At 42.2% G+C, this 12,560-nt stretch overlaps 1 protein-coding gene across 2 annotated transcripts in view; it reads right to left on the bottom strand.

The window, feature by feature from the left end:
• The window catches only part of LOC134630348 (polypeptide N-acetylgalactosaminyltransferase 18-like), a 167,585-nt gene that overhangs the window by 38,400 nt on the left and 116,625 nt on the right, over positions 1-12,560 (bottom strand). For both annotated transcript variants that reach the window (XM_063477555.1, XM_063477556.1), the window contains exons 6-8: positions 11,080-11,194; positions 2,715-2,900; positions 1,245-1,382 (exon numbers count right to left, since the gene is read on the bottom strand). In XM_063477555.1, coding sequence (XP_063333625.1) covers positions 1,245-1,382; positions 2,715-2,900; positions 11,080-11,194 — 439 coding nt within the window. The remainder of the gene's footprint in view (positions 1-1,244; positions 1,383-2,714; positions 2,901-11,079; positions 11,195-12,560) is intronic.

The following is a 12,560-nucleotide window of genomic DNA, read 5'->3' as shown; positions in this document are numbered from 1 at the left end:
TCAGGGATCTAGTGAAGTCCATGCCTCGGTACACTTAAGTTACAATATGGCAAAAGTTTTGGTTTTTTCATCAATGCAGAAACAGGATGCCTACCCAAGCTACAATCCAGTTATAAGTTTTAAAGATTTTACGGGTTAAAGGGTGACTGAGATCTCAATTAAAAATGACATTAAATGGTTAGTAAGTGGAATTGGTCCCAAATTAGTCATTTTCTTCCTCTATCAGCAGGAGCAGTCAGAGCAGGGGGATAATTCTGCTCCGCTTTCAACAGATTACTGTCATTTTTCAATTATGCAAAATCCTCCCACGGCCGTTAGCTGATGAGAGTTATAGTCATGCAGAAGTTAAGTGGTAGAAAAAAAGTTCACCTTCTCCATACCCGCTGCTGTGATTTAAAGTGAGTGTGCAATTGCACTGAGGGTTAACAGAAAAGTTGGGTTTTTGCAGCTGGAAAGTTACAGGAAGTCATGAAGAGGTGTTTATGATACGACTATAACAGGGTGGGTATTATTTCTATTTTAGTTTATTTCTAAAAATCATCGACATGAAGAATCTGAACAAAACTCAAAATAAGAGGCGCACACTCGCAGGAGCACAGGACCTAACTGTGACAGTCCATTTGTGACCATTTCCAGATGAATCATTTTGGGTAGAGGGTATATTTTGTCACCACAGGGAATCAAAATAATTTAGCAGAGGCACTGATATGCAGACCACATGGTGAGAAACCCCCCATCACTTCTAGCAACTCAAATCCAGACTTTAATCACTGTAATATCTTTATTTTACACCAAAACATGAAAAGAAGTATCAATAGTATTGAATGCGAATCCCAAATCCAAAACTGGTAGTGGTCGTGCATAAGAAGGCAAAAGTCCATGAAACAGCCCCAGGGTCATACATGAGGACATCAATGAGGAACAAAAGAAAAAACAGAAACACTGGAGCATCAGGAAATGTTTGGAAAGCTATAAATGTACGAGAAACAGAGGTTTTAAACTAGAACAGAAAGATACAAAAGTCTCTAAATCCCTACAGCTCTCATGGGCTGTGTGGGGTTCAACAGGCTGCCAGTCGACTGCAGGGCCAACTATTTCACAAAGACTACAAATACCCAGGAATACATAATGTTCTGATTTGAGAATTATTCAGAAACCAGTGGGAACTCATTAATGAACAAACCCTTAATTCTGGATGTCAACATAGGCAAAGACGGAAATGCAGGTCCATCACAGGAACTCACCACGCCATAAGCAACTGTGTCGCTGTAGGATCGGAGCTCGGGGTAGATGTTGGAGAGGAACCAGCTGAACGGTCGACACCGGAGTCTTGACCGCAGGGCCTTCCTCTTAGAAATGTCCCCGATGTCTATTCCTGAGTTCTAGGCAAGGAAGTAAACACACACAGATCCAAGTTTTACATGCTGAGCATTTTACTGCCACTCAATGACCTCGAGCAACACGATAAATACAAAAAGAGCTTCAATTTTCTTACATTCGATGTAGCAATAAATAAAAACACGTGCAGAATTCAGGCCTCTGCGTCCTTTGAGCACTACTACCATCCTTGGAATGGCAATGAAAGAGTCGGAAATAATAACTAAGCAGAAGAACAGTAAGGAGTGTTTAAAAAGGAGCCTCACAGAGTAGGATACTCAGTGAGGAACGGCTGAAATTAAACAGAGATGTTAAGGCAGAATCTACATAAAAAGTACGTGAAAGGTCCCCGAAAGATTGTTTTCCTGCCAAGGGGAAATTTACCCTACAGACATAAATTGTTCTTGGTCCTACAAATTTGAGCATCTACTGGCCGATCCGCATTGAATCACTGTAAATCCAGTCTGCAACACTGTGCTCATACAAAAAACAATATCAGAGAAGAGTTATTGCCGGGCTCGAGGAAACTGGAAGACATTTTCTACTGTTTGAAGGAGAGAGTGATCTACAGGCTTATGAATAATGAAACTAGCTATGAACTGAAGGACTACTTTGGGTGAGTTAGGTATATGTGCAATCACTCAGGTATGAGTCCGATTTTGCATTAGACCTGAACAGACATGGTTGAAACATGGATACTGTAAGGCTGAACTAGTGTGAACTTTTTGGGATTATGAGGGTTTGGTTAGGTTTTGATAGGTCAGCTAAACCTGGTTAAGAAACACACTGTAGATCTTTGTTATACAGTATTCAAATGACTTGCGTGAGTTGTCATCTGAAAACGTAAACAAACAGGAAGTGACAAAAATGGTAGTACCTCTAATGACCGCTTGAGGGTGGGTCCAAAAGCAAATCGATCCCAATGCTAAAACACGCAACGTTATGACATTAAAAGGTGTGATGGAGCTTGACACAGAATAAATAACCAAGCTCTCTAGTGTTATCTGGTAACTTAACGCTCAATTATTTTATCTAACTTTCATCACACATACAACTAACATGCTAAGAATTATCAAAAATCCACAGCAAAAATGTAGCTCCATCTTTTATATACAGTATATGCTTGCACAACAACAATCCTTCAGAGATGCATTTGCTTGTTATTTATGTGCCACTGACTTTGTAGTGGATCTCCATGGTGGCATTCGTGGCTGCTAGAAAATCTGTAACACAACCCCTGAACACAAATAAACATGTCCACAATAACACCCCCGCACACAGAGAGAAGAAGCACCACACACACACACACACACACACGATGAGTGCAGTGTGTTTACCTGCAGTGGAACGTTCCAGGCCATGTAGACGTGACTCTTGTACTGGTCCATCCAGACCTCAGCCACCCTCAGAGCATTGCGGCGTACGTGAGCCGTCAGGTTCTCCGTGTAGGGTTTGTGGGCACGCTCGATATGGGCGATCCGAGAGCAGGGCAGGACCTCTACACTGCCACCGCACTGCCACACCTTTGTCACACACACACACACACACACACACACACACACACACACACACACACACACACACACACACACACACACACACACACACACACACACACACACACACACAAATGTAAATTCACACATGTGAGGACTGTGGGGACTCCCAAAAAAGGTAGAGATATTTTCAGCACCTGCCAGGTTACTGCCAGTTAAACCTGTGTCCTCTGAATAGGAGATTAAAACCTGCTGAAACTGAGCCTGGCTGATGGAATTAGCATGAATAGAAAGGTATCACAGGCACACAGTGGTAATGCCTACCCAGATGCTGCTATTTTAACCTGTCTGCACTTGTTTGACAGTGGAAGCTGTCCTACAGCCTACGTAGGACTAGCCAGGCTTATGACAGGCCCATGACACATGTGACAAATGTTATTTCAAGTCATACATGTTTTAACAAACAACATTTGGTGTGTGTGCGAGGTAGCACATCATAGAAAACTCATACAGATTCATGTTTGGATTCTTCCTTCTTTTGTGCCATATACGGTAATGGAAAAAAGTGTCTTTGAATTCAAAGGCTTTCTGTGTGAGGAGATAATAAATAAAAACATCACACCCTCAGCAGGTTCTAAAATTAGGTAAAATTAGGTACAGCTACACGTGGGATATTATTCAGTATTATTATTTATCAGAATAAAAACTAAAAATGCAGAAGCAGTGCCTGAAAAACTAAGCACAACCTTACTGCTTCCACTACTCAAGATTCAGACAGGCCACAGTTAACATGTTAAAGGCTCAAGTTCATGATAGACATGGCTGGTGTGAAAGGGTTATCAGGGCCTCTTCTCATTAAAAAAAGAACACGGGAGCACAGCTTAGGCCTGGAAAGCTGCATCTGAACAAAGCACAAGACAAAGTGGAGATGTTAGTCCATCATGCACAGCAGCACATTTGCAGAAAAAGAAACACAGCACATCAGCACAAACATCTCATACCAGCTGTCTGGAGCGTGGTGGAGACATGAGGATTCTGGCCACAGGCGTTCTAGAGTCAGATGTGAGGCCATCTGTCCAAAAGCTAAGGTTGGACCAAACTGGGTCAACAGGACAAAGATCCCAAGCACAGCATCAAGTGTCCAACAGAAAAGTATCCAGGTGCTGCAGTGGTCCAGAGTACAGACCTCAGCCTGACTGAGATGCTGTGGTGGGAGCTTCAGAGAGCTGTGCATACATGCATGCTGCAAAACTCACTGAACCAAAGTAACTAAGGAAGCTCAGAGCCTTTACTATGTGCAGCAAGATGTCAGAGATCTTTAGGTCTGTGGTAGCGAGTGCATCTATTCTCTGTTCTCCCTCAGACTGATTCAACCTCCCTGCCATAAACACTACCATTCTCTTCAAAGCTGTATAATAACTCTTCGTTCTGTCAGACCCCAAACATATTTGTATCATACCTCCATGCAGCTGTTATTCTCATATTTAGAGAGTATTTATGATTTATTAATGCAACTTGCAATTCTCTCTTACACAATGTGAGTCTTACTTGTACTGTTTTAATCTAACTTCTTTTTTCATCACTGTTGTAAATATATAAAGTTCCTCACCTCATCGTGTAAGGTCTTCATCAGGCGCCTGCAGCACTTTTATTCTAAATGTGTTGTTTATTGCAGACTTTGCTATTTTTGCTCTTGATCGAGAAAATAAAAACATGGTGTTAGAAAGGATCATAATAAGTCATGTTTAAAGGCTAACCCCACTGGCCTGTTACACCAAGGAAAAATATGCACACTGACAAAATGTTACTGCAGCTAGAACCTCTGCACGGCTGTTGTTAACTGCTTGCAGTGGTTAAACACTGACAGTCAGTGCTAAACATAACCTTTCTGACAACGAAGTCGATACAGTACTCAAATAATGCTTTGATGTGGAATAATCTAACATCTTTCACCAGCTACAGGTATTTTATTAGTGTTTCAGCCCACAGCTGCATATCTAAATGTTTACTACTTTGCCCTCCAGTGAGTTTCAGAGTATGATGCGATGTGCACCATCTCAAAGGTGAAGGAATTACATGGATCACGGGTCAGTAGGAGGGCTTGGCAGAAGCAAAGGCCATCTCTGCTGGTACTTTCACTACTTTGAGCTCTTCCTTCTCAACATCTCAGCTTCTTTCATCTGTCAGCATTTAGATCACCTTTTTCCTTTGTTTGTGGAAGTTACATATCAGCTGAGATTCTGCTTTCACCTCTTTTTTCTTTGCTATTGATATTTGATATATGTTACATTCCACCTCCCAGGTATAATTTAATTTACTGCACCTTTCTTAGCTTTCAGTTCTTTCAAAACTTCCATTATTAGCTCATATCAACTCCACTCATATTAACTTTTTTTCAGGGATCCAATTCAAACCACTGCCAATAACAGCGAAGGATATCGTTGACTGATGTATGAGCGAGGCAGCAAATACATCACAGGGTTACCTAGACAACGGAACTTGGAGCGTCCACTAGTGACCACCTGTCAGCTACAAAGCAAAGTGCAACAATCAAGCTGCTTCAAATGTGGACCAATTTTCAGGAAATAGCAACAATTCTCTAGAAATATTCTAGAATTCGCCACGTTTGGTCAGAAGATTATTGTACCATTGTTTCCACGATAGCGCTGCTCAAACACTGAGCTGCAGGTACCTTAGGATTTCACAAACAAATGCTGGGGAATGCTGATTTGAATAGAAACTCCTGTTCTCTCTATTCCAATCCTGCACTCCTGTGCATTTGTGTTCTAATCCCTCCTGCCGGCCAGCCTCCTTCCCTCTATCCTACCAAAGCAAAGCGCTGCTGCAGAACAACAGCAGAAACTGTAGCGCTGGCCTGACGCCCAGGCAGGGCCAAATTCAGAGATAATACATGCTTCTTTCAGAAATACCTCAACACTTTCTGTAAAGGATTTACAACATGGGGTTAGAGTATAAGGAGCTATTCTTCGAGTATAACAATCTACCTCTGAGCATGTGGGTGTGCAGCGTGAGATAGAGAATGGCATCAGGAAAAAAGGGGAAAAGAAAGAAGGAGAGATTCAAAAAAGGATGTAAAAAGAGGAGGTGCTGGGATAAACACACAGGGAGATAAAGCGGGAATAAAGAGAGGAGATAAAGAGAGTGAAATAAAGGGGAGAGAAATCTGGTCCTCAGTTATCTTTTCGAGAAGTGTTTTCTTTTTTTGGCTTTGTTATTTTTGTTCACGGGTGAACACAGGGTCATGTGCCAAATACTACACAGCAAACATCACAGAGCATCATTATGACTTTGAGAACTCGTAGTTTGGGTGCGTGTGCATCCGCTGTCTGGGAAGTTGTGTCTGGCTGATTTGTACGGGTGTCACCCAGACAAAACGCAGCACATTTACATCCCTAATTGTCTCCCGGCCTGTCTCCTTTGGCGAAACGTGGAACAAATCTTGCTGTCAGACTTGTGTTTTTAAAAGTTTTTAATGAGAAAATGAGCAGCAAAAGGCATAAACAAGTTGTGAATTATAAATCACATTGAGCGAAGACAACCACCCGTCGTGATGGAGGGAGAAAAAAAAGACAATGAGTGTTAAATATGCACAATATTACGCCAGCACGGCGCAGATCAGGCTTCATGAAAGCAATCTTTATCACTAAAAGGAGCGTGCAGGCCAGAGATACGGAGAGCTTCTGCAGAAACCGAGGGAGCGCACGAACAAATCGCTGATAAAAAAGAAAAAGTAGTCTGTGTTTGGTATGAAGATAGAAATAGAACAAACGGAGTGTTTTCTGAGTTAAACCTGCGGCCAAAACCAACACATGATGAATTAGTTAGATTAAGAGCAATGCCCCTGGGACATGTGTGCAGAACTGATTCTGTCAAAATATCACCGCCGATTTACATAATCATTGATCTGAAAAAGGGGTTTCTACAGCTCTGTGTGCTGAAATATTGACTTTCCCTGTCATTCCTGATGTTTTTATAGAAAACCACGAAGTGAAAAAACATCAGAATAATGATGTGCGTGTCGAGGCGGGGGGCTCTATGGAATTCCACGTGCTGCTGAGTTCAGGCTTCAGATGGTCCTGTGGCACTGGAAGTGTTTGCTACAGAAATAAAATGTCAATACTCTGGCTAACCTTTCGTTGCTCTTTCAGATGTTCCAAAAAACTCCACACACGGAGTTGTAACCTGTCCACATCCACACAAAATGCTCCACAGCCCCTTTGAAGTGCCTCTACACTGAAACCGGTCCATTTTGCTTCACCGTTGCTGTCAACCCTGCAGAGGGCAACTGACTCTTGGCCCCGTTTCAGCACACAGGCCAACAAGGGCATTGGTGGGCAGAGCGGCCGACAGCTGAGGGGAGCATCTGATCTGGGTCAGAAAGACGTGCACTGCGGTCGTGGTGGCGACGGTGAGCTCACTCCCCACAGAGAGACCCTCGCTACTTCTGCTTCACTGAATAAACCATCCGACTCTCCGCTGTGCTAATGTCAACAGGTGTTCAATTTGTCTCTGCAGTGTGGGCTTATGCAGAGTAATTATATGGCAAAAGAGCTCTATAATAGAGAATAACCTCACTGCATGATGCAGCAGCACTCATGCTCTCTGCACTGTGAGGAGCTAAGGAGAAAGGCATTATCAGACCTGTAGCAGGCTTGACATTCATGCTTCATATGGAGAAAGTCACATCCGAGTCCTCCACAAAAGCTTCCCATGAGACAAAGAAAGGCACAACACAGCCAGTGACCAGACAAATTTATATTCATGACATCACATTGTGTTTATGACATCAGGTTGTAGCTGTTCTAAAGAAAATGCACAGAGCCAACTATCCTAAGTGGAACTAATAAGCCTGATTGCAAAACGCTGTGTGCTGGACTGGAAAGTTTGTCGGGTGAATAATCTATAAAACAAATCGTCAGCCAGTTCTTTTCAAAGATGCCCTGCACCATCAATCAGACCTCACGAGGGAGGGAGTAATCTACTAACCAGCACAGCAGTGTAACTGTGGGGTTCATGCACATGTCTCAGAATTACACTTCAGATCAGGAAGCAGCTGAAGAAGCAGCAACAGGTTCTGATAAAAGGGAAACTGTTAAAATCTGAAGGAGGTTGAAGGAACTTTGACCTGTAGGACAAATAGAAGAAACCAAAAGATGATTTGCCACCAGATCCTGATTGATCCATGCATGCATCACTCCCCTTTATTCTGAATTAAATCCAGTGACCCCTGAACGACATTCTTTGAACACACTTCACTTCTGAAAAAGAAGACTACATGAGAGCTGATTTGTGAGGCTGCAGATCTCTACATGTGCCCTGCTGTGTGAAGACACAGACGTTTGCTGCCTGAAGTTTTTATTATGAACCAATGTCTGTGTAGCAATGTAACTAATACCCCGAAACACTGCCAACTCTGCTGCTCACTGTAACTTTATGCATGTGTAATGAGCTACTTTCCCCCCTCTCTTGGTCCTCCATGTTAAGCTCTGCTCTCTTACATTAAACAGAAGTATTAAGGAGCAGAAATAGACGCGTCTCAGCTCGAAACATCTGGCTGAGCAACTACAGGAGCCAAAGGTTAGGCATGTATTCCCTCCTCATTCCAAATAATCAAAGCAGCAACTTGAACAACCACATAAGGTGCATAAAATATCATTATTTGAAAAATTTGAAAATTGCTCTTGCAAATGTAAAAAAAAAAAAAAATCCTGTCCGAGTGGTTCCTTCATTTTCTCTCTAACTTTTCAACACCTACAAATACATATGAAATGCACTTCTGCGAGCTGCAGAAGCACCTGTGTTTGTGACCTTTAATAAATCTGGTGCAATATTTCATATAAGTGCACTCTTCCTATTGGAGTTTAGACTGAGATAACGCAGCTCCTGTAGTCAACATCCAGCCAACATTCCTTTACAGGTAGCGTCGCACTCACAGAAGTTCGACTGATTTCTTGTTTACAGGTGGAGGGGTATAATTACTGGGGAAACATCCACCATTCCCGAGCAAAAACAGGGAGCATCAGTCATCTTGGATGCTGGCAGGTCTGCTTGTTCAGCTCTTTAGCTCCATAACCTAAGCAATACCTTATTTTTCACCAGGGGCAGCAGAGCAGATCTTTTACTGAAGGTCTCTGTTCATCTGTTGAAATATAGATACTGAATAAAGCACTGAAAAGGTTAAGATTGCAAGGAGGGATCCAGAAATAGTGGCAGTGCTGTAATCAGTCCAAACATGCATGAGGTGCTTACTCTGAAGGGGAGATTGGACACATTTAAATCGACAGATTTCAGTTTATTTCAGGCCAGTTTCTGAAACCATAGTTGCTGGTGGCTTGTCCCACCATAACTCAAATCAGCTTTCAGTTCTTCTTCCTCGATTCTGATCATTTAGCTCCAAGCATGCCTTCTTTAGATTTGACAGTTCATTGAAGGCTGCCGATGTGGGTTTCTTTTACTGCTGTGTTTTAGAAGAATGGAGCCAGGGGGAAGGTGGCATTTAAAATGTCTATCAATGCATCACAAATGGATGCAGTCAGACAAAGTTAATGATAACTGGGCTGTATGTCTGTTTTAGAGGGCATAGTACAGTAACAACCAGAAACTTCTCTCTGTGTTTCATTTATTTATCTATTCTTTTCTTGACTTGGTGGTTCAGATCAGCATCAGCCAGCCCGGCCTGATAATCAAACCTGCCCGACACAGACATGGTTGCAGTAAATCACTCCACACCGAGCCTGAGTCAACAGTTTCTCTCGGATGGCTCCCGGATACATTCAGCCTCAACACTGTGGCATCCTCCCGGGGCTGATTGGCAGCCTCAGGATGACTGTGCTTGTGCAGAGCCCAAGGCCTCTAGAGATCCGATTAGAGATAGAGTCCCTCTGGTAACTTAATGTTCTGATGGCGTTAGGCTGCCTGAAAATGAAATAAAATGTGTTGCTGCTCAGATTTGCCAGAAACTACAGAAACTGGAAGATGTGGAAGTTACTGTAGCTGCACTACATTCATTATATTCATATAATTTTATCATATTAAGTTACAATTTGTAGTTGTTACATCATTAGTAATTAGCTCAGTTTGGGTGAGTCACACTCACCGATAAAGATGCTGCTCTATCAAAGGAAAGGTCATTCTTTTTTCTGTATGCCAGGCGAGCCGTCCTTTTAGCACAGTTCAGTTTGGATGGTGACAGCAGCTGATGCTGTTGTTAGGCGGCCCACGTTACATGTGTTTGTAGGTTACTGTATGTAAAGTGCTGGCAGAGATCTCAATCGATATAATTCAAATCAGTTTTACTGGTATATGCAACTGTTCTTGAATTTTAAGATAAAGATCCAAAAATTAACAGCTCCTTATGAGCAAGAAAAAAACCCTTTTAACAGGAAGCAACCTGTTAAAACCAGGCTCAGGGAGGGAGGGCCATCTGCTGCAACCGATCCCAGGTGAGGGATGGAAGACAGGACCAAAGACACAGTGTGGAAGAAAGCCTGAGATTAATAAGGCTGTATAAACACACACAGAGAAAAATTTGAGTGAAGAAGAAACACCCAGTGCATCATGGGATGCCCCCAGCAGCCTAGACCTATTGCAGCATAACTAATGGGGAATTCAGCATCACCTGATCCAGCCCTAACTTTATGCTAGTTTTAGAAAAGGAGCAAAGAGTTAGAAGAGGAGATAAAATAGTAGAGGTGTAAATATTACTGTTGTTTAGAAGCAGGTGTAAATAAATATATTTTGAAATAAACTGACACTTTTTCCTCATAAAATGACAGTTTTCTATTAACGCACGCTGGCTGTATCATTGTAAGGACTTTACATTACAATATAAAGCACCTTGAGGTGACTGTTGTTGTGATTTGGTGCTATATAAAGAAAACAGAACTGAATTGACGGGTCAGTTTAAGATTCATAACGGTTACCATCGCTCCATGTTTCACCAGTAACTAGTTTTTAGAAGTCTGGTTAAACCAAGCTGTCAGGCAGCTGCTGCTGATTACATCAAAATGGTGAGTGTGGCAAAAGGTTTGACCCCAATACATAAAAAAATGAATTTTTACTATAATCAAAACCATCTGTTTCATTCTGGACTGTATCGTAAGGGTCTCCATGAAGCTGGACAAAAAGGAGTTCTTGAGTATTCAGAAATTAATCAGTTAAAAAAAGTTTATAAAGACCGTCTCACCCTGATTCCAAGCTCCACATTTTCTCCACCATAAATTTCCATGCCCTCATCAAGCAGGCCAATCTCTTCAAAGTATTTCCTGTCGACCACAAAGCAGCCAATCAGAGCAGGGCTCCTAGAATGAGAGGAAAGAGAAAAGGTCACAGAAAAATGAACCTTGCTTTATATTAAAGTGAATGCACTGTCATTGGGCCCTTTAAAAAAATATAATGCAAAGCCTTCTCCTCTACCCACATACAACAGCTATGTCCTAATCCACAATTAGCCTCATACTGGGGCTAATTGTGGGGATCAAGGCCCCTGCAGATCTATTTTTCAAGTACACTGCACATTCGCTGCTCTAAACATAGTCCTTAGTCTTCCATGAAACCCCAAGCAGTGCATTATACTCACAAATGATGCAGCTGTCAAAATGATGCCTTCACCTAACACAACTACTTCAGGACATTTTGTGGAAATTCAGGCGGGAAGAGTACACAAATCTTTCATCAACATCAAACTGAATCAACAGGGGTGAAAAATAACTCCTATTAGTATTCATGCTGTCAGTCGCACACATCTCTTCTTATCAATATGAAATACAGCACCGCAGCAAAAACAGCTTGTTTGGGTGAATTTTGCATCCCAGTGGATACACACAGTGGCAAACAGCCAGAAACCAAAAAAAGACCCCCCCAGCTTTCAACACATTCTTTTTCATACAACATTCAGTTAAAGAGTTGTTTTTATTTTACAGCCTATAGCGTACAGGAAATACTGAGCTATGGAGTTCACATTATCAATCTGCAGTGATGCTAAATGTGAAGTGTAGAGGAAACACTTCCAGGTGTGCTGAAGCATTAAGAGTTCCTTTCACTGGAACTAAGAGCCGAGCCCCCACACCGTAATCCCCCCTCCACCAAACTTTACACTTGTGCAGTCAGACAAGTACCGTTGTCCTGGCAACCGCCAGATCCAGACTCGTTCGTCGAACTGCCAGACGAAGGAGCGCGACTGGTCACTCCAGAGACATGTCTGCACTGTTCTGTATTTCACTTTTGTTCTTTTAGAAAAAACTGCATTTTAGTATTTTAAAATTAATTTGTTATTTCTGAGCTTTAGTCCCATGCACACACATGCAGCGACTTCCCAACTTTAGTAGCAGAAACAACAAACGGCTCCTTTCTGAACTCCTGAGCTCTCCCACACTGTTTATTCTGCCTCGGTGTAAATTAAGATTTTGTACTTTAACGTAGTATCCATTATCGCATTCAAAGGTGGATTTTCTGAAGCTCAGAGGAACAATGTGCGTCCGAACACTGCCTCTCAAAGACCGTAACTCATCATCTTCTGGTAACTAGGAAGAGCACAATACGCATGTTTACTTAAGAAATTAGATACCGATTTAACAAAACTGCTCTGAAAGCCATTAAGCGGTAACAATACTCTCAAGCGGTCCTCCCGAGCAAATCCAGCAGCAATCTGCACTTGAACAAAAGTGC

The sequence above is a fragment of the Pelmatolapia mariae genome, linkage group LG7 (genome assembly GCF_036321145.2).
Source record: "Pelmatolapia mariae isolate MD_Pm_ZW linkage group LG7, Pm_UMD_F_2, whole genome shotgun sequence".
NCBI lineage: Eukaryota > Metazoa > Chordata > Actinopteri > Cichliformes > Cichlidae > Pelmatolapia > Pelmatolapia mariae.
Note: the sequence above shows the minus strand (reverse complement) of the source record. Positions and strands in the feature narration are given on the sequence as shown.